This window comes from Athene noctua, chromosome Z (assembly GCF_965140245.1).
Source record: "Athene noctua chromosome Z, bAthNoc1.hap1.1, whole genome shotgun sequence".
In the NCBI taxonomy this organism is placed as follows: Eukaryota; Metazoa; Chordata; class Aves; order Strigiformes; family Strigidae; genus Athene; species Athene noctua.
The window spans coordinates 74,751,350-74,776,750 of record NC_134077.1 but is presented as its reverse complement, the minus strand read 5'-3'; the positions used below and the strand labels follow the sequence as shown (position 1 = coordinate 74,776,750).

General features: G+C 48.3%; 1 protein-coding gene across 6 annotated transcripts in view; it reads right to left on the bottom strand.

Moving 5' to 3' along the window:
- TMOD1 (tropomodulin 1) overlaps positions 1–21,516 on the bottom strand; it is a 28,424-nt gene extending 6,908 nt beyond the window's left edge. Inside the window, exons 1-6 of one of the 6 annotated variants that reach the window (XM_074931605.1) lie at positions 21,389–21,516; positions 9,969–10,132; positions 7,870–8,026; positions 4,315–4,434; positions 965–1,054; positions 324–454 (exon numbers count right to left, since the gene is read on the bottom strand). In XM_074931605.1, coding sequence (XP_074787706.1) covers positions 324–454; positions 965–1,054; positions 4,315–4,434; positions 7,870–8,026; positions 9,969–10,088 — 618 coding nt within the window. In that variant the 5' untranslated portion in view covers positions 10,089–10,132; positions 21,389–21,516. Of the gene's footprint in view, positions 1–323; positions 455–964; positions 1,055–4,314; positions 4,435–7,869; positions 8,027–9,968; positions 10,133–14,381; positions 14,456–17,976; positions 18,262–21,388 lie in introns of those variants that run through there. The other 5 variants (XM_074931603.1, XM_074931604.1, XM_074931600.1 and 2 more) reach the window with 5 other exon arrangements.
- Positions 21,517–25,401: the final 3,885 nt, after the last annotated feature.

Genomic DNA, 25,401 nt, shown 5'->3' with positions numbered 1-25,401 from the left:
CCAAATATGCTTGACTGAACTGTTAAAGCAACCTAGAATATCTTTAACCAGACAGGCTGGAGATAGGTTTCCCAAACTACCTCCAACACAGCTCTGCTCTTCTGGACACCTACAGGAGTCCTCTTGCTACCAGCCTCACAGGACTGTCCCACAGCAAGTAACAATCCCTGCTGCCAAAACAGAGATGGGAAGCACTGGTGTTTCTTGACTGGCTACACACAGTGTTACGGTACTACTCTGTGCAAACAGGCTTGGTCTCTGCCTTCTGTCCATCAAAAGTTTGGTCCTGTTATTAAGAGAGGACAACAGAAAGGCACGAGTACCATAATATTGTTAAGGTTGACTTCCTCAAGGTCAGGATCATTGCTCTGTATTAGTTTCAGAGTCTCCTCCACATCTGTTGAGTTTGGTTCTTCATCAGGAACTGGTTTGTACTGTGTGGGCTTAATCACACCTGCAAATGAAAAGCAAGACGTGTGAAACTGAAAGCACCCTGAGCAGCAGCATGTTCTCTCTGGATGTGTTTCTCTGCTCTCAGAAGCAGCGCTGGGAGAGGGAAGATGACCTGACAAACAGATGCAAGATGAGAGACTGAACAAGCACTCATCAGCTTCACCTATGCCCACGTGCATCCAGAAACACTGCCCGGCACTGGGGCCAGCCAGCACTGGACAGCTGGTGCCGCCTGCTACATGCCCTCAGGGTCCAAAACGGGGTGATGGAGGGCACACTGCCTGTGTGGGGCTGTTCCCTGGGCTGTGCTAGCTCCTGAACAGTGCCAGGGCTGCAGCTGAGACCATGCTGGCTCGCACAGGGCAAAGATGAACCAGAGATGGCCCCAGAAATCACAGGCTGCTCTGACATTCATAGCTTCAATCTCCAGCCCAAAAATAATTCCCACTTTGCCTCTGCTAGAAGCTTCAAAGCCAAACACTGCAGCCTGCTGACACTCCAGATCACTTACTGTTGAGCCCTTCTTTGTTCACGATGGTGCTGCTCCCCAGTGCCTCATAGTACTGCTGGTTACTCATCAAGGTGTGCATGCCAAGGATGGCTACAAAATAAGAAAGGAGAACATGACTTGAGTTACTACAGGCTCCAAAGCCAGTAAGAGACACGTATATGCCATGCTACCCAGGATGGTGGTCCATAGCGCATTTCCCTGTGCAAGCACAGAAACGTACAAAGGTTGGACCAAGGCCCCCAGCTGTCATAAACACAGAACAGAGCTTGAATGTGCTCCCTTGTTTATTCCAATGTAGCATGATTCATAGGAGAAGGGGAACATTTTGCAGACAATAAACAGACAAACAGCCAAGGTTTCCCAGTAGCCAACCTGATTCAGTAGCATGCAAAAATAGTGAGGGGAAGACAATAAAACACACCAAAAAATGCCACTGGTGAGACTTAATCTAATGGGTCCAGTCCAGCAGGAGCCTGCATATCGTCACCACCCCTGCTCACCTAGGCATGCCATACACTGTGACAGTCCAGTTTTTGAGATGAGCTGTGCCCCACGCAGAACCAAGCCGACCCCCCCGGCAGCAACATACAAGGTGACTGTCACCCAAAGCATCGCAACGCATATCATGTTTTTACTCAACAACAAGTAGGGGTGGTGATGGTGATGGTGGTGGTGTGCTTTGAATTGATCTTGAAAGTTGTCAGTGTGAACAGATAAAACTCTGCTGGCTTGGTTGAAATGCAGGAAGCGATAGTATGAACAAAATTCAAAGCTGTAAAAGCCCAGAAGCCAAACTTCTGGCAATTCCTGTACCTCAGTCTCATGACTGCAAAACCAATATGCAAATGTACATTGAAACACACCCAGGGGGATCTGCTGACATTCTTACCAGCTGCAAATGAGCAGTGGGAAGCCAGTGGCTTAGAAACACTTGGGCAAAGATTCTGCTTATAAAAATAACCCTGCTACTCACAGGAAGTTTATGTTTGAAAATAAACAAGGTTTTTAATCAACTTTTTTTTAAAAAACCCCCACAACTATATGACTTTCTAAAAAAAAATTCAGACGCACAAATACTTGTTATAAACAGTCACATTTGAAGAAATCTTGACCTCTTGGAAGGACACAGTGGTTAAAATAAATAAAGGACAAATCTCTCCCTAAAATTCAAGCATGCCATCACAAAGGCACTTTGCTTTCCCATGAACTGCTCCTCTAACGCTTGGCAGCAGTCCGTCACCATTTGCTCAGTGCTTTGGCCAAGAAGGGCTAGGAGTTACAGCAGGAGCCTGTCCCTGAGGCCCATCACATGAATGACATCTGTTATGGTGACAGCTCACCGTGACTCCGGGTTGCACAGACAGGGTAGCCAGCAGCAAAGGGTGTCAACGAACACCACCGTCCACTTCCCCACACCATGCCCGCACATCTCCGCTTGGACTGCACGGACCCAAGCAGTCTGTGACTGAGTCTGAGTGAGGTTGGGCACTTGGAGTTTGCTTGTTTGTATTTTAACCAGCCCTTTTCTCTGCCATGTACTCACAGCTGAAATTTCAGGCTCAGCATTTTGGGGACACACATACACCCCAAACACAGCTTACTCTGACAGTGAAATCTCTCCACCACCAGGACTGTGCATATCTGGACTGCAGACAGAGGGAAGGATCTGAAACACAGGTTATTTGGGGGCTAGAGTTTGTGCTGGTAGACTAGAGGGACCCGCTGTTTCTAAGTCTTGTGCTTACGTGTATTATCCAAAGGAACTCAAGCAGAATGAAGGCACAACATTTCTGCCTCCCCCAGCTGACCAAAGGCACGGGAGCCCTTCCAGGACTTGTTGGGAGCCACCCACAAGAGCTACCCTACTGGCCTTGCCAAGGAAGGGATCTAATATGCCACAGCTGACAACAAGCCTGCTACACAGGCAGGAGCAAAATGAGCTCCTGCTAAACAAGCCCTGCTAAACAGGCAGGAGCAACGCTGTCACTGTCAATAGTGACATTTCAGCACAGCTTGTATCACATCAGTTCTCCTGCTGCCACTTCAAGTGTATTCTCCCACAAATTGCGGAACAAGCTGCCCTAAACAGCATTTCTCTGTGAAAATAACTGCTGCACAGATTTGGAACTTAGAAAGGCAGACTTTTTAGTATAGGGCTTTACAGGACTCTAGGAGTAGAGAAAAAAAGCAAAATCCAGAGATGCAATGCTTGGCCATAGCCTTATGGAAGCCTTAACGCAGAAACACATTTCTAAGCCAGAATATGATATTATTATGTAGAAGATGTCTAGTTGGTGTGGTTATTCTACAGGTTATCTTACACACTTTGGGCATGGGGGATACTGCTAAACAGTACAGAAGCCTGAAGAAGACAGAACTGGAAGAAGCAGTCAGTAGCACTGAAATGCCCATCAACTGCTAGACCAGCAGGGTACATGTAAGCTTGGTAAAGCACCAAGGTGGTGTTCATACACTCCTTTTGGCCAAGGCATATCCTATTCCAGTCACAGAGCTAAGTCCATGCTACTGGCTTCAGCGAGATACCAATACTCTCATCTCTAAAGTGGCAGAGCAACAAGGCTTGCAGGGGTTTGTCTCCATTCAGACAATGCTGCCCGAAAAGCAGCAATGGGACACTGCTTGAACTTACCTGGCACGGAGGCCTAAATCCCTCAGATAGGGACCACACCTGTCCTTGGTTTGCACAAGGCTTGTTTAGCCTGGTGAAGAGCATGCTGTTGGGGCTTGAAGAGCACCTGCAATTGCTCTGTCCTCCTCTCCAGATCACTACACATTCCAACCTGCTTCTCAGTCGTCATGAAGTACACCAACCTTTTAACACTGGATTCTTCTACCCTGGAGCTAACACTCACAAAACCAACTGACTGCACAAATCGCAAGAAATCCATAGCTTTAAAACGTGTTGTAAAAGTTTTTTAACAAACAGCCCTGAGTGTCTGTTGAAAGGCTGCTTTAACCTGACAGCTCCTTTAATAGGTTGCACAAGAAATCCACGCTTACAGTGGGTCTGCTTGATTGTTTCCTAGAGGTTTGGCTTGAAGAAAGCTGTGCTCCTGAAGGTGACAGGCTGCAATTTGCAAGATTCGGTGGCAGAGACAGGAGAAGAGATCAAACAGCACACTGTGTTCCCTTGATAAACCCTTGTCCCTCCTCAGCTTTGGTTCATGCTCCTGATTAAATCACATGGGCTGAGAGTAACTTTAAATACACACTTTTTAAACAAATAAATCAATCCTGTCAAAACTGACAGTGTTCAGATAAACAGCAAAAAGCTCAAAGAAACTAGTAGTCAAACAACTTGAACCCCCAAATTATGTGAACTATTTTACCAGCAATGTCACAGAGTTCTGCATCAGAGGCATTAGCAAGGGCTTCCTCCAGTTCCGGCTCCAGAGTCACACTTTCCAAAACAGGATCCATCGGCTTCTGCTTGGGGATCCAAGCTTTTCCTATAAATGCAACGTGATGTCACTCTCAGTATAGCTACAGCACCTGTTTCACAACTAGCCATGCAGATGTATTTCTGTGGGGTGAGATTTGCACAGTGGAAAGGACAGGGGGGGAGCATAAGGATCCAGAGAAAAAAATCGCAGGAGACTCTGAATCCCTTCCCATTATCTGGGTCTGAGTCCTGCAGCAGTGTGAGCCAGAAGGCACCTGCCAGACACCTCCAACTGCGGAGCTGGACACTTTTGCCAGAACAGCAGGCTGCATCTACAAAAGCCCAATAGTGCATTTGTACAGGACGATGACTATTCAATACACAGCATTCAGAGCGCCACATGCAGCCTGACCCTGCAGGACTTCACTTTTTTAAAGGCTGCATAAAAGGGATGGACATCAGCCAGCACCCATATGGACCAAGAGAGGCCAGTGGCCTGGCTCCAGCACTGTGCAGGATAGGTCCTGCCACTGAAACAGCTCCTGCTGCTAATTCATTCCAAATGCACAATAGCAGGGCAGATGGCACGTTAGTCAAAACAGGGCAGAAAGGAGATGGTAAAGGGGGTCTGGCAGCAGACATGGATAGCAGTTGGTCATCCAGTAAGCATATGGGATGCAAGAAGGAGCAAGCTTGGGGCAGCCGCTCTGGCTCAATGTTGCTGCAGAGGACAGTAGGTCAGGGGGAGAGACACAGAGGGCATGCCAGATGGAGACCTCCATGGCTCTATCTCCCAGAACATCAACAGGCCAAGTAACAGGCTTCTTCCCTGCAAGCCAGAGGTGCAAAGTAACAGGTACAGCTGGTAATGCTGCCATCTCAGCTGCTCTCTTGTGGCCTTTCCTAACAGGGGCTGCACATGTGGACAGGTGGCTGTGCGGAGAGGACACAGCTCCAGCCCAGCTCTGAATGCCACGGGCTCCCTGCCACTCCCCCTTACCATTTCCCAGGATGATCACCGGGCAAGCCATACACAAACCATTCTCTGCCACAGCCAGCTGCATCCCAGGGAGGTATGGAGCTGCAGACAGTTTAAGGCACTGCATGGCTGCTCCCAGCTACTAACTTCTGGCACCGCCAACGGGCAGGCAGATCTCTTTGCAGAGGCTGAACAGGTCCGGTCTGAGATTTCAGAACAGCGAACCCACCTCCGACCACTCCACCACCAAAGAAAAGAGAGGCTTGTGGTGTTTTAACACACTATGACAGAGAACAGTCTGTTGGGTAAACCCAGCGCTGCGGCAGGACAGGAGGAGGAGGGGAAGGGATCCCGAGCATTTCAGAGCATTCTCCTCCCCTGAAATACTCCAGCACCACTGCACAGACATAGTGAGTGCAAAACTCCTGGTCTGGCAAGCCAGCCAGGACTATTTTTGTCCCCCTTCCTGGCACCAGAGTCAGCAGCACCAAAGGGGAGAAACAAAGATCCTACTGCTCAGGGATGTGCAGAAGCAGAAGGAGCTAAATTTAGCCTCAAGGAAGAAGCAACTGCGCTTCAGGCTCCCCCAGTACAAAATGGAGGCTGCTATAAACAGCCTTTAGCAAAACAGCCGATCTCCTGCCTGCACGCTGTTGCCCTGACAAAGAGGCCAGGAATCTGCCTCCTGGGACACAGCTGCTCTTGCAAAAATAGGCAGAACGTCATGTGTGCCTGCATGGCCAGGCACCTTCTGGGTACTCTGCAGCAAAATGCCTGGGGAGGGCTGGCCCACTCAGCCCTGGCTTGGTGCGAAGACCCGGAACTGTTGTCCTACCGGATGCACAGCTTGGCAAACTGCACACACCATCTGGTTGGTTCAGCAGGGAATAGGAAAATGAAAAATTCTGCCACCACACAGTAACTCCTCTTGACATCTTAGTGTCATTGAAACTTCTGGGTTTTAATTTTAGAAGGTTTCATATCTCAATCACACTTTATTACAAGTTTGAACTTTAAATTAAATGGTGCATGCAAACACATGCATTATATCATAATGCAGCATGTATGCACACACTCCTACCCTGTCCAGAAACACGACCAGGGAGAGCACCTCCCATCGCAAACTAGTAAATCACCCTCTGAACTGCAAACGCGGTGATTTATTTCCAGCTCTGCCACAACTGTGAATATGTAATTTACCATCTCTGGTTCACAGTCAATGTAAGTAGTGTCATCACTCAACAGCATGTTACAAGTGAAAATATGTTTAATGTGCTTGAGATCACATCAGATTACAATATGATTAGCTCAGACCAGAAGCTGAAGACTCAAAATGCCTGAAATACCTCCCACAGAGCACTGCTACTACCTGCTGGGCTGGTCAGGCTGGTAACCAGCCCTGGGCTGAGGTATGTTTGAAGGTGCTGAATCACTCTTCCTGATATCACACAATTTACTCTTTTATTTACTTCTTTCAAGGAGACCTGTTTTGGGTTTATTTTTCCTAAAAATACCACCTCAAGTTTTATTAAATGGACAGATTTAGCACAAGGTTTCTCGGAGAGGCACATGGATCAGCTTTGAAAAAGACCTCATCTGGGAAACATGCTCACATGCCTACATTTTCATGCACTTTTTTTTTTGACATGAAACAACCAGTAGCATGAACAGTGTATGACCAGATCTTATGCAGCAGGGGGACAATGGTACAGAGGGAGACACAGTGGCAGAAATAAAGCTGCTGAGAAGCTCCTGGAACCCAGAGGCAAGGACTGAGCAAGACCACATACCATGTCAGTTTATATTCAAAGTGCTAATGGGAGCAGGAAAATCCTCTGGATAATGGGACATGTCACAGGAGAACAGGAAATGCCAGAAGGAGAGAAAAGAGAAGAAGCAGAGCAACCTGCTTGCTCACAGCCCCCAGGGTCACGCAGAGCAGCAGTGCAGCAGCTGCCACAGGGTATGGTGTGGGAAGACAGAAACATTCAAGCTGCAGCAGACTGGGAAACGAGGCTGGGGTTGTCAAGAGGTGATGCCGACTAGACAGGAACTGTTGGGATCATCACAGCTGAGGGGAGCTGTGGAGTTTCTCTATACTGAGATGAAGTTCAGAATGTAGGGATGGAGCATGAAAGGCAAGGGTGGAAGACAGAGCACATCCTGCAGAGCTCACAGGAGGACAGGGCACAGGTGGCACAAGAGAGAACAGAAGATAATGTCTTCCCCAGAGCTTAATATAGCTGCAGTGGGATGGGGACAAAAAGAGGCTGCACAGTGGTAGAGTCTTTGTTCATCACTTATCAGGTGGTACCCAAATCAGCAAGTGCATGAACCTCTTGGGCACACCCCAGTATATTAGCCAGCCTGGACGGGGGCTAGACAGCAGAGAGAGCAGATCCATCACACCAGTGGTGTCGAAATGAAGTCATGCTTAGCAACATGGGTCAGACACAACCCTTCTGCTGTGCACTTACTGTGCCTGCACTGTGACGCACTCAGTGTGGCAAAGAATAACCATACCTCTTTTTTCACCTGTGAAAGGAACCAAGTCTTCTCTGTCTTTAACATCCTTTGCCTGCTTTTCTAGGTGAGCCATGAGTTCTTCCCTTTTGAATGGGCCAGTTGGTGGCTTTTGCGTCTGATCTCGCTGCCTGAGCCCTGCTGGCAGCAATGCATTCTAGGCATGGAGGGGAGAAACATGGGTTATCTCTGCAAGCCACAATCCCCATCCATCAAATGCTCTCCCCTCTCCACTTTCCTCGTTGCACTTTCTTTCTTCCACATTGCCAGAAAATTTGCTTCCCCTTATGCAAAGGTTCTCTCCATCCAAACCCACTGATTCCCACACCATCTAAGACATGTGACACCCCTTTCCCCTTCAATTTCAGATGCTGGCTCCATTACAAGATTTCCCTACTGCCAAGTGGATGTTTCTCTACAATAGCAGTTCCAGCTTTTCCTCTGGGTCTCTCAACCATCACCTCCCGCTCCTCCTAGATTCTTCCCACACCGTCACCATTTCTGCTGCCTCTCTGAAACAGTCACAGCACCAGAATCAAGCTGCTAAACTCAGTCGATCTTCTCCCTATATGTGTCTGTCCAAGTGTCCACATGACCCATGTGTCCCAACAAGAATCAGCTCAGGGAAATCCCATGGTCTTTCACAGAGCAGACCAGAGAGCCATGGTGGTCTCTCTGTCTTTCATGATCTATGAAAAAACTACAGGCAAGGTCTTGCAGAGAAGGTCATTCCATTGCAGAACAAAACCCCTGTGAACCTCAGCCCTTTTTCAAACTGTCTCCTTGTTAGTCAGTCACATTACCCACCATGGGAAGTTGCTTTGTGCCTGACACATATGGCACGTAAGCACCTGCTTATATTTAAATATAGAACAGACTTAATGCAGTAAGACTATTCCCAGATTTGACACTAAGCATGTTCTTTAAAGCTTTGTTGGATAGAAGTCAACATTTACTTTTTAAGACATCCAAGGTGATTTTGAACAACATGCTGATTTTTCCATGCTCAACTAATAAAAGTAATTCATTATAATTCAAATCTGTGTCAGTGAAAAGCCTGGGAAGTAAAGTGACTAATAGGAACCAATTAGACTCAGGCAACCTTGGAGGGCAACAGAGAACTGTGCTAATGCACAAGCAGGGTGGCATAGGAAACAGCTGGCTTCCTCAGGCTTCATGCTGTGAGAGGTGACCATGCAGTCTTCATGCTTTAACTCCTGTAGTCAGGCTACACCTGTACTGACAGATGTTCATGATTATTTCACCTTTCTGCATCTTTCACAGAATGCTGCCTGACTCTGTGTCTTCTGAGGCAGCTGTAACCAGTCCATCAGCCCATACACTTAAGAGCTAGCCTGACACCTCTTAATTATTTTCCTGTGTTGCAATTAAAAATACTGATGATGCAATTTACACTACCCATCATTTCACCCAGAAACACTAACTGCATGTTAGTGGCACTTGGCAGTGCTCAGCCTCATCATCTAATGTTGCCATAACCCAGAGGCCTGCCAGTTGGCTCTGCACATCCCCTGCTAGGACAACACTGCCTCCAAAAAGCTTTCATTGCTTGGCACCAGCAGGCCCAGTGTTTGCATATGCACAGCTCCTACTGATGTTGGGAGGTTGCTAAAAAGCAACTGTCCCATTTTGCAAAACTCTGGGATTTGGACTTCAGCCTAAGTGGAGGAAAACACAGACCATCTGAAGTTTGCTGTGAAAAAAACCCCAACCAACCCACAAACCCCAAAACATTCCCTCCAAGATGGCCTGCTCAGAAGCAGAGATAGAGTTGCCACAGGTTTACTGCCCTGCACCAGCACTGGCTCACATCAGTGCTGCAAATCACAGTGCTCATCACACTGAAACATGCACACCAGACCAAGGGCAGGGGAATATCACAGAAACAAAGTCCCACACGTAGCCTGTGCCTGTGATGGCAAAACTGCTTCTGCTCATCTGTGGACAATCTCTTCCATCCTGGCACTGAGTTCAGGCTCTGCAAAGGATCCCACTTAAATACAGATCAGGAATGCAGCCCATTACCCCACAACTACTGAGATTTACCAGCTAGCAAATCTCATGTAAAAATTACTTACATCAGGATCCAGCTCTTCCAGTTCATTCTCTAACTTCCTGAGTTCCTCCTCTGTCAGAGCTCCAAGGATCTTGTCTTCATCCAGGTCTCGGTATTTTTCTAGCTCCTTTCTGTAAGACATCTTAGAGAAGTCTCAAAAATCTCACTTTTATGCCAAAACAAAACCTGAAATTAAAACAAGAAGTGTAGTACTGAATACATGAAACATGACACCGCAGCTCATCTAGTCAGGGAATGCTGAATACCACAGAGCTGCAGAATACATATGCTTAAAGCACAGCTGACTTCAAAGCCGGGTCAGACTGTTCAGGGCCCCCCATCCATATCTACATGCAAGTACCAGCCCATGGTCATGAGAGAGGCACAGCTGCACGGTTCAGTAGCACATTGCCCCATCATGGATCTGCAGGGCAGCACTAAGGAAGTACTTTGTACAGGATCCTGGCTAGACATATCTTTCTCCAAGCAATACTACATGTTAACGAAGTGTCCTGGGCATTTATTTCCTTGAAGGATGATAAACCACAGATCATAAAGTCTGCAGCTCTCATGCCCATACAAGACCCCAGTAACACCTCCCTGCACATGGCACTCCAGATAACGTTGTCACCAGGTGGGAAAACAGATTTGTAGCATCACTGAGTACACCTGCAAACCTCCACAAGGCTACAGCGTGCAGCACTCCCTCCTGTCTTTTAAATCCACAAGGCGATCAGGAAGTGTTATCCACTCATGTTCAGGAGGCACCAGCTAAACACACTGTTTAGTGACCCACCTTCCCTGAGACAACACGTGTTTGCACTGCTGCAAGTTAAGCAGCTGACCTGTTACTGCATGTCTAAACCCACCCTTCAAGCATGAGAGGTGCGAGTAACATACTAAATGACCTATCCGGATAATCCCTGCTCACCCAGGGGTTTGGCCAATGTCTCCTAATATAAAATGCCATACACAATCACACACACACACAACTGGACCTCTGCCAGATCTAAAAGACTGTAGGAAATCTTCTGTGAAGGTCAACTTGTTTTGAATATGCAGGTGGGTTAAAAATATACTCACTGCAACACACGAGTATATCCAACTCTGCTTTTCTGCTGAAAGTTTCCTTCTGTTCCACAGCACTGTCTGTATATTTAAATTTTTTTGGCTCCATTTTTGCAGATAATATTGAACTCTAGATAAAGTGACTTTTCCTAAAGTTTAAAAAAAGTTATGCTATTCTCTCAAGTGGCATTTACATTAAAATAACAGCAAGGCCTATGTATTCTTACAGGAGCCAAACATTTTTTGAGTTTCTATAAATGGCCTCTTTTCAGCTTCTGTGGAATGTCAGGAACCTACCCCAAAGTCACATCTCTCCAGCTTTGCTCATCCTCTCAGGGCAGATCATGCTCTTATGATCACTCTTCGTTAATGGGAAAGTTTCTTTATACAACTTACAATGCAGCTGCTGTTCCAAACAGGAAAATTATCTACAGCTTGGTCACAGAAGGGCACATTAACACACATAGGGCTTGACAGCAAGCCCTTAAATTTAGAGCCGTCATCTGGTCAGACATTTGGTTTCCCACTGGACTGATGGCAATTCCTGCATCACTCGCATTCCTGCCACTCGCCACTTAGGTGGTGAAGTGCCAGGAGCCAGTGCCTCCTTGATGGGAGGAACAGCCCCCCAGACTCCCACAGATGGGAGCCAAGTGGGTGAAAACCAGTTTTTTGTCAGGCTGGTTTGCTCTGCGTGGCGACAGTCAACCTGTGGGCACCAGGGCCAAGGGCAGCAGGAAGGTGAAGGAGGAAGCACGGGCTATGGGGCTCAGTGGGTTTAGCTAAGCGAGGCAGTGGGGACACCAGCGCTCCTGTGCTTTAACAATCCCCTGCAGCAGTCAGTGCAAGACGCCTCAAACCATGAGATGGATGTGCAGCAGTCACACAACCGTGCACGGGTCAGGCTAGGAGCCACATCCAACAGCTCAGCCCCAGCAAGGCTCCCCTTCTGGCTGGCAGAGAGAAAAGCAGAGCCTTTATCACAATTACCCATGAACAAACACTTGTTAACAGCAATTGTTACAGCTCTGATGTGGGATATCCTAGAAAATCCTGAACCTGGATCTGGAGATGTGCTGTGCCACTGTGACCCTGTGTTGAAGTGCACGAACCACAACTAGTCTGTATTTCATATTCAACTTTTAGTTTTGACTATTCTGCTGTGGAGGGAGCTGGAGCTAAAAGCAGGCGGGAAGGCAGAGGATAACCCACTCAGGTTGGTAAACTCCTTATAATGGCTTAAAATACCCACACCTGCCATGCACATGGCAATCTCCGTTGTGGCTATGTGGGGACAACTACTGCCAGAGGCAGTCACAGCCGCTTCCTAGCAATTGGGGGGGCCCACAAGCAGTGGCTCTGCTGGGACTCTGTCCTCTGCAGGGCTGACCTTGTCACCTCCCACCAGAAGGACGGAGACTGTCAGCACCAAGAGGCGAAAGGCAGGGCAGACGTTGGATGTCAGCACACACAGGCAACGCTTCTGGAAAACGCTTAATGTTTCAAAGCATCTTGCAGAGATATGAAGCTGGGGCTGCATATAGCAAAGGGCCTGAGGGTTGAGGACAGGTGCAGCCTGCTGAAACACAGCTGAGATCCCCACAGGGAGAATTTCATTTGGTACGTACCCCAAGCAGAGTTGCAGGGAGGAGACAGTGCCAGCCGGCACCAGCGACCTGTATAGTTCCCTCAGAGAGCACGTCAGGAGCACTAGCCATGTCTGTGGCAGCAGGACATTTTGTACCACTCCCCTGCCCACCAAATGAGCTGTACTGGTTTAGCATCACATCCTCCAGCACAGCCTCCAGGACCAGTACATTCACTGGCTCTCCCTTATCATCCCAGGCCTCTTCTAATCTTGCTAATGAGTGCTGGGAGAAAAAGCAAATAGCCTGACTTGCTGTAAATGGCAAGAGAGTTTGTACTGCCAAAAATAGGACAGCATGTAAACTCTGCTTAACCATAATGGTTTTCATTTATACAACATGCTGAAACACCCATTGCCACAAACAGCTTTCCCTGCCCTGTGCTAGGGTTGAAGAATGGTTTGACACATATACCCCCAACATCTGCGCTCAAAAAAAATGAGAAGATCCTCCAGCACAACTGCAATTTTAGATTCAAATTCTAAATCCACATACTTCTGGACATTCAGAAAAGAGTTAACCTTAATTCACCACAAATCTGCTCCATCAAATCTATTCTCAATGGCTTCCTAAAATGGCAGCTTTGATTTCTTGCTATTTTTCATTACCTACCAACACACTATCATTCAATCAATGAAGGAAGCATCACAACAAGATATATACATAATATACAGCAGCTGTACAGGACCAATACTGTTACAACTTTAAGTCCTCAAAAAACTGAAATTCCTATTGACTACCAAGAGAGCAATGTCTCATCGGCCAAAGTATTCATCAGACACATGAGAAGACAGCCCAAACACTGGCACCTGCTAAGTCTGAAAAGCACACAAGTTGTTGTGCATGAAGACCAATAAAAAGATTCAAGGAGAAAACTGAAATCAGATGGGAGATGAACATACACCACAGGACATCAATTAGGACTAGGACTGGTCCTAGCATGAATATATAAAACAAAAAGGCAACATTTGTGATTACAAGGGGGATGGAATAGTTTTTCTGAAGGGTCCAAAAGCGCTGAACAAACAAATTGATGCTGTAGAACAAGTGAAAATTAAAATAATCTTGTACAACACTGGAAATACTCCTTCCACTGCTCTGCACTGGTACGCCCCCCCCTTGCAGCACTGTGCCCTTTTTGGGGCACTGAAACCCCACAGGACCACCAACCTCTGTGCAGGGAACCAGCAGAGACCTGGGAAGGTGGCCCATGTGGGACCACTGTGTCCCACCCCTGGCAGAGAGTAGGCACAGGGATGTGGTTGTGCTCCTCAGATGGGCGAGCAGGGAGAGCAGGAGCAGGGCAGTAATGGGCTCAGGCTGCAACAGGCTGCTGGGGACGCTGCGTAGGCATCTGCAGGATCATCCCGCAATGCCCTGACAACCCCAGGAAAACTAGCAGACAAGGCGGCAGAATAGGATCAACAGAAACAGCAGCAAGCAATACAAATTCCAAGAAAACACCAGAATGTCATAGAGAAAACATAAAGACGGGTTTGCTCTGCGTGCTGCATAACGCGGCATGACGGCAATCTTGCGCACACTTGTGCTGGGAAGCGCAGCCTCTAACAGCACAACCTCCCACCTGCACGAGCATGCTAACTGCAGGGAACTGTGGAAAGCCCTTTTCTTTTCATACGTACACGGGGAGAAAGAGCTACTAAGCTCAGCAAAGACACTGGGCTTTTCAGTGATAAATTCTGTTATCAGTCCAAGCCAACCTCAACTTCAGCTGTGTTTCACGGCAGGCTGCAGCATGCGGCTTCACTTCCACGGCCATGGGGACTGCAGCACACGGGAGGGTTTGGTGTGTCCTGAGTCACCAGCCACACTGAATCACCAGCAAAAGGCAGGGGACGGGAACCCTGTGTACTCGTTCCACCGATGAGAGCCACAGCTGAAAAAATTAACATTCCCTGCCCCAGACAACCCTCAAATCTACTGGGAGCGCTCCGAAATGAGAAAGCAGACCAAGGACTTGGTTTCTGAGATAAGGAGCCGGCCAGTAAGCATCATCAGCACAGATATTGATAATTCTTGGAAAAACTGCCAAGTTTGAAAGCAGAAGGCTATTCAGGATGAAAGGTGTTTTAAGCAGCACTAGAGGCAGGAGTTAACCTCATGAGGGATAGCCTGGCTTGAGAAGAGTTCCTATTTGACTCATGCAGGGTTCTGATTTATGAGATTTTTTCACCGCTTAAGTAGAAACCTGAGTCAAAGTTCAGAACTATTATTTTTACAGTATAAAAATAACAAACCAATGTCAACTCCTCTGTAGTTGCTACAATTTCTTTTTTCTTTGACTTTTAGTGTAACTTTAAAGGTAAACATCAGGACCTTTCTGAGAAACTACACATACCTCAAGTGACCATTCCTACAAACTTAAGAGAAGTACTTTCTGTGCATATACTTAGACCTCAGTGAATCACCCAGGTGTAAATCCAAGATGTATGCTGTGCAGACGAAAGGAGAAAAATCAGCTCCAGCTAGTTTCCTAAATGAGGGCTGTATTTTTATGCAACCTCTCAGTCCTGTGATAAACCTTAAAGCCAATAACTAATGATTTCTCATACAGGGCTCCTTAATTTCTTGTCAAGCTGCACATGTCTGCAAAGGGTCTGTCAGCACAGGTGTAATGTGGAGCAATCCCAGGCATCTTCAGCAGACAGGGAATGAAGAAGAGAGCTGGGGTATTGGCAGGGAGGTCTAAGGAAAGCACTTGGAGAAGGGGGAACCTTTACAAGCGGTAGAGCTGAGGCAGACACAGTGAGGTTGTAGGGATGAAGAACATCAGTCCACCAAGAAGTAAGTCTTTGATAGTTTTGCCACTCATGGGACAACTTATGTACCCTGGTCTTCCATCCCAGCAAAGTTGGGTACTGGTGTGCAAGAGCCTGACTCCACAGCTGCCCTGCTGTTTGAGTCACTGAGCACCCCAACATCAGCAGTTCCCAGGATTTTCAGGAAGAGACCAACAAGTTACAGCCAGATCCAATAACAACAGAGGGAAGGATGCACATCAGCTCCTTCTGAGACCTCATCTAAAAATGTGAGTCTGTGTGAATTCTGCAAAACCCAAGTGCAAATCAGAGCAGAGCACAGGAGGAGGTGGATCTGTCCCCAGTGTCACCACACAGCCTTACACATCCAAAGTCTTGATCCCTGTATGCTTCCAATTACTAGTAAATCTGGTCACAAGAGAAGTAAATACAGGTGTGCTGGTACAGGAAAGCTCTCCCCCCAGCGCACAGGTACGAATGTCATACCTGGAGCCAGTGGTCTGCCACACATAACCAGAGCCCAGCAGTGGCCTTGCAGGTGACCACGTGGCCCATATCTGCAGTACAGGCATTCAGAAGTTTGCCTGTTTCAAATGAACAGTTCTCACTAAACATCCAGTCTTTGGCTTGAGAAATGAAAGAAAGATAAATATCTGGAAGATAGAGCCAGTCTTTTTAAGGGAATGGTCTCCTGAACATCTTTTGTAGATTCTTTTTTAGGCTGATCTAATGTTTTCAGCCAGAGAGGAAAGCACCTTTTTAACAAGCCATAAACACAGACCCAGACTGCAGCATCAAGCATTGTTGGTCTGCTTGGGCTCTGCATCACCACCTCGAACGTACAAGATGCTGAAACATCTGTTAAAGCTACAAGAGACTTCACATAGACTCTGCACAGGGCTTGGACTTCATATCAACTCTGCACTGGGCTTACAGTCCAAGCTGCACTAGAAAGAGTCTAGCCAGGAGGTCCACAGAGGTGGGTATTCCCCTCTGCTTAGCACTACTGAGGCTGCAGCTGGATGCTGCATCCAGTTTGATGCCTCCCAGCAGAAGACATGTCTCAACAAGCTGAAGACACTTCAGTGCAGGGCAATCAGGATGGGCAGGAGGCTGGGACACAGAAGATGCGAGGAGAAACACAGGGAACTGGACTTCTTCAGCCTGGAGAGGGGAAGGCTGCAGTGGGATCTAACTGCAAGCAGTCATCTGCTGCCTAAAGGAAAAGGATTTCTAGAAAAGACAGAATCAGGCTTTCCTCAGAGGTGCACAGGGGAAGAACAAGGGACAATGGGAATAAATTGTGGCAAAGGGAAAACTCCTTGCCACAAGAGGGGCACAGCCCTTGGACAGGGACCAGAATGGTGGTGGGATCTCCGTCCCTGGAAATTCAATGCTTAACTGGGCAAGGCCCTGAGCAACCTGATCTAGCTCTGGGGTTAGACCTGCTCAGAGGAGGACACCAGACTAGAACTTCCAGAGGTCCCTTCCCATCTAAACCTTCTGTGACTTGGTCTCAGAAGAACGCGCAGGTCTGTTCAACTGTCCAGGTTACTCCTCTGAATGCCAAGACATTGCACAGGATGGGAACTGGGCTCCAAGCGGATCCCCTACATTTCACAAAAACTTGTTTTCTGCACTCAATTTATCCAACTGAAGCAAAGTCCTCATTGCTGTGATTCAAGTTTGAATTCTGATTCTAGTTCAACACAAGGGGGTTTAGCTGCCTTCCCCTGAAACAAACAAACCACCATTAGCTCAGACACGGTTGAAGGTCATCTTGACAAAGTCCCCTGCTTCTGCAGCATGAGAGTAAGTCACTTTAGCCTCCAGGAGACCATCTAGTATCTTGCTTTGCAGCTTTCTCACACTGAGAAGCCCTTGAGCCTGAGAAGCTTGCAGAGCAGTCAAGCATCATCTTGAACGATTCTCAATAAAACAGAGCATATAAGGCAGTTGACGTCCCCAGCCTCCACTCAGTGAGTAGTGTCCATCAGGCGTGTCTCCATCCCTTAGCCTTCTCAAGGCAGAGCTGGCTAGTGCCAGCACATTCATGCCTTGGATAAGAAGAGTGTACAGAGACAAGCCAGGGGATGCTCCAGCCAGTGAGAAGCTCTACCATGTTGGATGCAGAAAGCAGAGCTCAGGACACCCTCTCATTACTCCAGGCAAGCCAGCCATCAACTAGAAACACCAAAGCCCTCCTAGCCTCCCTGTAAGAGGCTCATGACTAATGACATTCAACAGGGCATCGGCTGTCTCTTCAGGAAACTCAGACTTCTCCAAGGAAGATCTGGATTTCCTCTGGTTTGATTAAAACCTCACAAACAGCAGCCCTTAACCTAAGACACACCGAAATTTGTCTTTGAAAAGAAACATCTGGAAGGAGGCATTTTGGATCTATCAAAGCACACCATGATTTCTGCCTCTCTAAATGACACGCCAGTTGTGCAAAACACATCATGCTCTCTGGAGTTATTGTCACCACCCAGAACCCTACATCAATGAAGCTCAGTATGTTGCAGACAACACTTACTGATGATGCTGCCTTGTTCCCATGGAGATCCTCATGCCAGAGCTGACATTTCCATCCTTGCACTCGACAGCTCCATGGCAAACGGCTTGTTTGTCCAAGGTCACACATGTACTAGGGAAAGCTTCCTGTGCTCAACCAAAGAGACCTCTCAACTCATCCACGGGTGCTGAGGGAGGTCTTACACTGGTTGCAGTCTCCCAGATCTTCCTCTCCTCTTACGTGCCAGGAGTTGCAGATCACCCTGTTCCTAACCTGATACTCAGAAACTGCCTGGCCCTCTTCTCAACACCCCTGCAGCCCCGCCAGCTACACAACTCAATACTGGCTCTTGCCAAGCAGTCTTTCTTATCAGGGCCATCCAGCAAATAGCCTGGATGTTTGGTAACGTAACAGGGTCAAACTCTGCCAAAGCCAAAATACAAACCATCCCAGCTCTATCTCCCCTTTGCGTATTTTTAAGGCGCACACTTGTAAACACAGTTATGTGTTCTATTTGGGGTGAGGTTCTCTCATGCACCTGGCATGTACTTAATTGCTTAATTGCTAATCCCTATGAAAAGCATGTGGGCAAATGAGACATTAGTAACACCGTGCACTCAGTTCCTGCTCTGTAACTTGAACCCTTCCACTTGGAAACTTCGCAGCCAGCACAATCTCCTCTGAAAAGGGATTCTGGGATTCTTGCCTGAACTTGTTAGTCTTCAGATGGACTCCTGATTCTCTGGCACACTTCAGTTGCAGGGAGCAGCTGAACCTGATGACGACATGTGAACTACAAGAGCAGAAGGGTTCCTGTCTTGCACCGAGCAGTGCCTTGGACCCTTCAGCAGGCGATGTCAATGTCCTGTGAAACAGAGGCCCTGCCAGACTGCCCAGAGCAAAGCACAGCGAGCTGTTAGCAACACACCAGTGTCTGCACGTTCCTGATACTACCCCGCTGCTAGTGTGGCTGAAGCAGTGGAAGTGAAATGCTCCATCAGGTACAGCTAATAAGCCCTAGATAGGTTGATGCTTGATGAACACCAAACAGAAAGAGGATTGTTCCAGCAGCAATGAGCACATGGTATATGCTGTGCACCAAACCTGAACGACTCATTTAACAATCCTCCAAGGCCTGAAGAAACCAAGATACCACCTCCAGCTCAGAGAGCTACTAAACCACACAGTGGTGGAATGGGGCAGATCTCTAGGCAAGCGACGCTGTAGCCTTGTCTCCATGCTTCTCCCAGGGCATCTGCTACTGGTCGCTGCTAGCCAGAGTCTCCTGAGCTGGACAGACATTGGCTCACTCACCATGAACAAACAGGAAGAACTACCTCCCAGGAGGGTGATGCGGGTCAGAGACAGGGAATCAGGGAGGTGGAGTCTTCATCTTCGAGGGTTTCTAGGCATAGGCCATATGAAGCCACAATCTCCCTGGCTGCTAAGGAGAGATCTGCCATGAACTGGGGACGGACTAGAGAACCATCAGCAGTGCTGGGGTCCTGTGACAGAAAATGTGGCCATTTAGCAACACAGAGCCATGGAACACAATTTTTATCTCCTGTTTCTTCCAAGAGTCTGGTAATTTTATGGAGGAAACACATTTTGACTACAAGTCCCTGCCTGGAACAGAAAAGTGAAGACAGAGTCTTCCTAGCTCATGATTTGCAAATGGCTGTCAGCTGCAGGGAGGAAAATATCAACAGATCCCAGCCTCCTACCCTTGAGCTGCACTGGGCTTTCACAAAAACTCCACATGCCTGGAAAACAGTGAAGCAGCAAACAGGAAGGTAAAACCATTAATCTGCAAACATTACATTCAGTAGCACACTGCTCTGGGGGATGGAGTTACACACCTAGCAACGCGGGACAGATGCTTCTTACAAAAGATCACTCAGAATCTCTTAAAAAGATAAACTCTCCTTTGCGTGAATGAAAGTAAAACACGGGCAAAGAAATCAGTAATGAGACAGAATAGGCTGTCTCCACATCTGTTTGACTTTCCCAAATACACCAAGAACGAGGGGAGGCAGCAACATATTCCCAATATTATGCAAAAACATATTACCTGGAGAAAAGCCAGCAGACCATCACAGCTAAGAAATGTGTGGAGAAAAGAACATGACAAGTGAGGCTGGAAAGCAAAGCAATGCTGAAGGGGGAAAAGAAAAAAAGAGCCCTAACAGGAGGGAAACAGGGAACTTAAATGAGCAGCAGTGAACATAGGATAGAGTGTGCTTGTTGCAATATCCAAACGAACGTACATTAGGGAAACAGGTGCAGAGGCTGCCAAGAAACCACAGTGCAGGCTCTTCTACACCACTGGAAAAGGCATTTGGCTCTGGGCACCATGATGCCAGCAAGACAGCGCTTGGCTTTAATGTTGTAGCCCAGCTCTTTCCAAGGAGACAGAAGATGATGGGCTCACTACCACAGCTTCAAGTAGTCCTTGGCTTGCACGCTCAAAGGCTTGTCCAGTATTTGATCTAGCAACTAGTATAAGAGAAGGTGCCACCTCTTGGCACAAATCATGTTTCTTTGATGAGAAATGAGGAATTTCTGAACTGGTAGGTCACACGAGGAAGGGTTTTTATATACACTTAAAAATCGCCTCAGCCATGTGGCTGAGCACCTTCCTGGCTCAAGGTCCAATACCCAAGGAAAGATGTAAAGCAACTAGAGAGAGGAACTGTACCTAGGGGCAGCCAGCCCAGAAGGGGAGCACTGGGCAACTGGTTCTGCCCAAACCACCCAGAACCGTTTCAAAATCAGAAGCAGGCGGACGAGCACATCAGGACAGCGCGTGAGTGGGTGCAGAAGCTGTGTCCAGACGAGTAAAGGAAAGTTATCTCTGAGACAGGCAGTGCCTTCTAAGGGCCGAGGCACTGACTAATTCAAGCCGGACAAAGTATGGCTATGGAAAATACACTACAAGGACTCAAGAGATCTTTCCCCCCGCTAATTTCTACCTTTCCCTCACAAAATCAGCGCAGCTTTCTATTGATCCATCCGCCCGAGAGCCATTTCCTAGCAGAGCTCCCAGGATTACGCACGCAACAGCAGCAAAAAACCCAAACACCCGCGCCCTTCCGCACCCGCGCAGCGCAGCGCGGCGCCGCTCCCCCCGCCCGCGCCTCCCGGCGCTGCCCCGGACACGGGTGACGGACGGCGCGGACACGCGAAGTGCCGCCGGCTGCCGGTCCAGCGCCTCCGCCGCCGGCTCCCGGCTGCTGCCCGCCGGTGGGCACCGGCTGCCGCAGCGCCCGCACCCCCCGGGCACGGCCTCCCGGCAGGCAGGAGGCAGGGCGCCCGCACGCAGCGCGGAGGCGGCCGCTATTTATGTCGAGCCGGTGCCGCCCGGTGCCGGCCAAATGTTCTGCCCAGAGAAGGGCCGGGCCGGGCCGGGCCCGCCGCCCCGCCGCCCGCTTACCGCTGCCGTGAGCCGAGCCGAGCCGAGCCCGGGCGGCGCGTCCTGCCCGCGCCGGCTCCGCCGCTGCGGGGGGCGGGGGTCGGCCCCGGCCCCGGCCCGGCCCGGCCGTCACTCAGCGGGGGCCGGCCCCGCCGCCCCTCCCGGCCGGGAACAGCTGTGCCCGGCTCGGCCCCCGCCCCGGGTCCCGGCTTTGCTCTGTCCTTACCCTGCGCCCGCACCCGGGAGGGCGAACCTCCCGCGGCCACGCTGGGCGCTGCGGGGGGCGGCACGGGCGGCAGCCCCGCAGCAGCAGCGGCAGCATTTGCTTCCGAAGGACCTTTCCTGCTTTTAAGGGCTTAGGCAGGCTTTTGTCCCCCCGTGGCAACTTCCTTCAGAGTGCTGAGCCAGGCCCCTGGGCACAGCGCCTTTTGGAAAGCCTGGAAAGATGTCCGCGCCACGCTTCGTGGGGACACAGGCGAAGAGCCCCGAGAATGTGCCTGAAAAAATCCTTCCCCGGGAGGAGCGGTGCCGGCCCTGGGACGGGGTTGGGGGGGGCAAAGGTGGCCTCAAGGCTCAGCCTGACCAAGTCATGGCCACCCGGGCCTCTGGCTGGGGATGGCCCCGCTGCCAGCGCTGCCGAGGCCCTGCGGCCACAAGCGTGGGTGCTTTAAAAAGCTGCTTCCCCACAGATGCCATCTGTATCAATGCACTTACTCATTCTGTGTTTTATTTTACTCCCTCTCAGTTTGTCCTGTACATCCAGTGACAGCAACCTCCTAGAACAGCTCCAAGTCTGCCATCAGCCCAGAGAGCTGCCTTCCAACTTCATGGTGCCAACAGATTTAATAACATTGCTGCCAAACCTCCCTTCCCCGTCTCACCTTTGAGACACCATAAAGCCCCATGGACTGGTCCTATAATCTTTTTTAACATATCTCCCGCGAAGTATCAGCCCCAAGTGCCTCCTTGTCTCTGCTGTCTGGTCCCCACCAGCAGCCACAAGCCAAGAGCCGTGAGGGTCCCAGGTGTATCAGAGGAGGGCCGTCCATCGAAATACTTCTCCAGCCTCACAATTCCCAGGCTTAGCAATGCCCTTCATCTGAAGAATGCCCTCAGTCTCCATGAGATGGTACCTGGCTTTTTTTTCATGGGTTGTCATACAGCTGACCTGGCTGGCGGTGAGGTTCTGTGTCCTGTGGCATTTGTAGAAAGAGCTGCAGTTAGCCCTGGAAATACTGCTCATGGCTAGGCCAAACAAAGGATACAAACGGGGACCCTGCCAAGCACTGGATTCAGTGCATGCCTCATAGAGGTGAGCAGGATTATGGCCCAAGTCACTGGCATCACCCCAGCTGCTGTTACGAGTGAAAATGGCACTTAGAACCACTCAGTTCACCCACTGACTGTCTGGAATGCCTGAATTTCTTCAGGCTGAAGAAGCCTGATGGGTACCAGATCAGTCAAACCCAGATGCCAGTATCTATGCTACCTGCTTACCAATTGCCTTTCTCAAAGGGTATCCAAGCTGCAAGCAGCTCAGGAAGGGGTCCACTGGCACCACCAAGCTTCTCTACAAGCCCATATTGGCTTAGTACTCTGGGATACACAGGAGTCACTTAATTTTTATGCTGTCTGGCTGCTGTCAAATCTAGCTTTATAGGCACCAGAAGCTCATCCAGGATAAGTGCTATGGTCCCCTCAGCCTGTTTCCATCAGGCAAGACATGAACCCAACTTCTCAGCCCATTCATTTACAGTGTGTCAATGATGCTTCTTCTTTAGCTGTCTACCATGACACACTGCAGAAATGAATGCTGCAAGCAATGCACGTTGCAGCACTGTTTACAAGACACTAAGTACTGCTAACTCCAACTACACCTAAGCCCCTCTTCGAAACAGCTCTCAGGATAATGGCTCAGCATCCCTGAAGCATGTCCACTCAGGTCACAAGCTCCTCTTGCCCTAGCCAAGTTCTAACCTCTCAGAACAGGACAATTCTTCTGTTCAGGACTTCCAGTCTGAAAATACCAGCAATGAACAAAAACACAGAAGGAAGCTTTCAGGCACTACAAAGGCTAAAAGCGAGGTTTTTTTCACTGAATGATTCTTCTTCACCTTTCTGGTCTAACACAACCAGCACACAAGAACCTAGGCTCTCAAAGGTTTGCCTGATGCACAGCAACTGTGAGAACAAAGGATGAGTGTGGTGAAAACACAAAGACAAAATTGCTCTGCAACACAACTCTCCCCAAATGGGAAAAGAGTAGTCCGGGAGTGGAAACCCTGGAGATGGCAAAGAGTGTATTCACATTTCTCTGAGGAAACAGAATGCATCAAAACAGGGTGAACACAATGGGAGATGAAAACAGTTAAACTCTGTAAACTTAACAAAATACTGATGAGATGGAATAAACAGAAAAGAGGTGGTTTGAAAATGCTTTTTGTTCACAGTCTTGGGAAAGTAAGAGATCTACATTGCTTTTTGAATTATTACATGTTATCTGTTTTGCCTAAGTAATGAATGCTTATTTTCCAGTTTATAAAATTCACAATGATTCACAAAACATGTCCAACAACAATGCATTCCCTTTGTCTGGCTGGAAAGTTATCTTGGGTTGGGTCCCAGCAATAATATACATCCCAAAGAAAGATCACCTGTGCTTCTGCAGATACATCCTACCTGTTTTGGCATTTATAATGAAACTGGAGTTCCAGTAAATTTATAGGCTTTCCCCTCTCGTTAGAAAGACTAACACCTAGCCTAAACTTACCTTTCTGCCATTTAAACCCTCACATGTACTATTTTCCCTACATATAAAACCAGATTCTTTATCAGCAAAAAACTTTTGAAAGTGTTTCCCTCCTCAGTCTTCTCTTATTGAGACTAACTACACATCCTCCTATTTAAGCCCAGGTTTTTTGGACTTTCATTGTTCTTGCTTTTGTCTGGATTATCTGTAATTAATTCACCACTTTGCTGTAGGACAGTGCCCAGAATTGCATGCAGGATTCCCGAGGAGGCCTTTGTAATAGCGTCAGAACGAAAAGATTATTCCACCACCTGCTCAGTTCAGACACATGGCGTGGAAGCACCCCTGGCGAGGCGTCATGCATCCATGAAAGCAGAAAGACCATTCACAACAAACCACAAACACAGACTGCTGAAAAACTGCCGTTAGAAACCATGCAGTGTTCCATGTGAATTAACAACTTACACAGAGCAGGCAGGTCTAATGACTCCTGGGAACAGCAGACAAACTACTATCTACTAAATATGCCAACTGCTTCATAGATCAGGAACATCAACAAACTCAAAGTGTTCAATGTTGTGTACGGCCAGCACCTGTATGTTTTTCAGAGTCAGAGCATGAAATGTACTCAAATAGCCCTATCAAATAGAAGTTAGCAAATGTGTCAGAGAATCTTACAGGCTGGTCAGTGGGATAAAAAAGTAATGCTAAAATCAAGTGTAAAATCACAGACTGCAACTGAAATCACAGACAGCATAAGAAGACAGTATATAAGTAACTAAGTACCAGCAGAGTACCTGTAGCGTAATGGACTAGTAATGGAGCTAATTCAGACAGGGGTGGTACTGTACAGTGGGTATGAAGATGGTGAGACATCTCAGTGTAGCCTTGGGATACAGTGTGTGAACTGAACACAGCGTTGCATTAGTAACTTTGGGTTGGGTGTATGCTCAATGCATGCATATAAAATGATTCATCACATGGAGAGTGGTGCTCTTGGGTTTGCTGATCAAGTAGATTGCACTCTCACCAACACACCAAGCAGCCAACGTGAACTCCAGTATCGAGCTGTGCAAATGCATGCGGACTGTATGAATACTGTCCTTGCTTCAGATCTAGGCTTTTTAGACTCTGGAGCCACCACTGACAACCAAGGAAAAGGTGAGGCATACTCCAGAAGGCGCAGACAAGCAGCTCAAAAAGCATCTTGAGTCTTTTGAACATCTGTCAGGTTCTTTCCCCTAATACTACAAGTGTAGAGTCCCAAAGCCTGCTCCATCAGTTC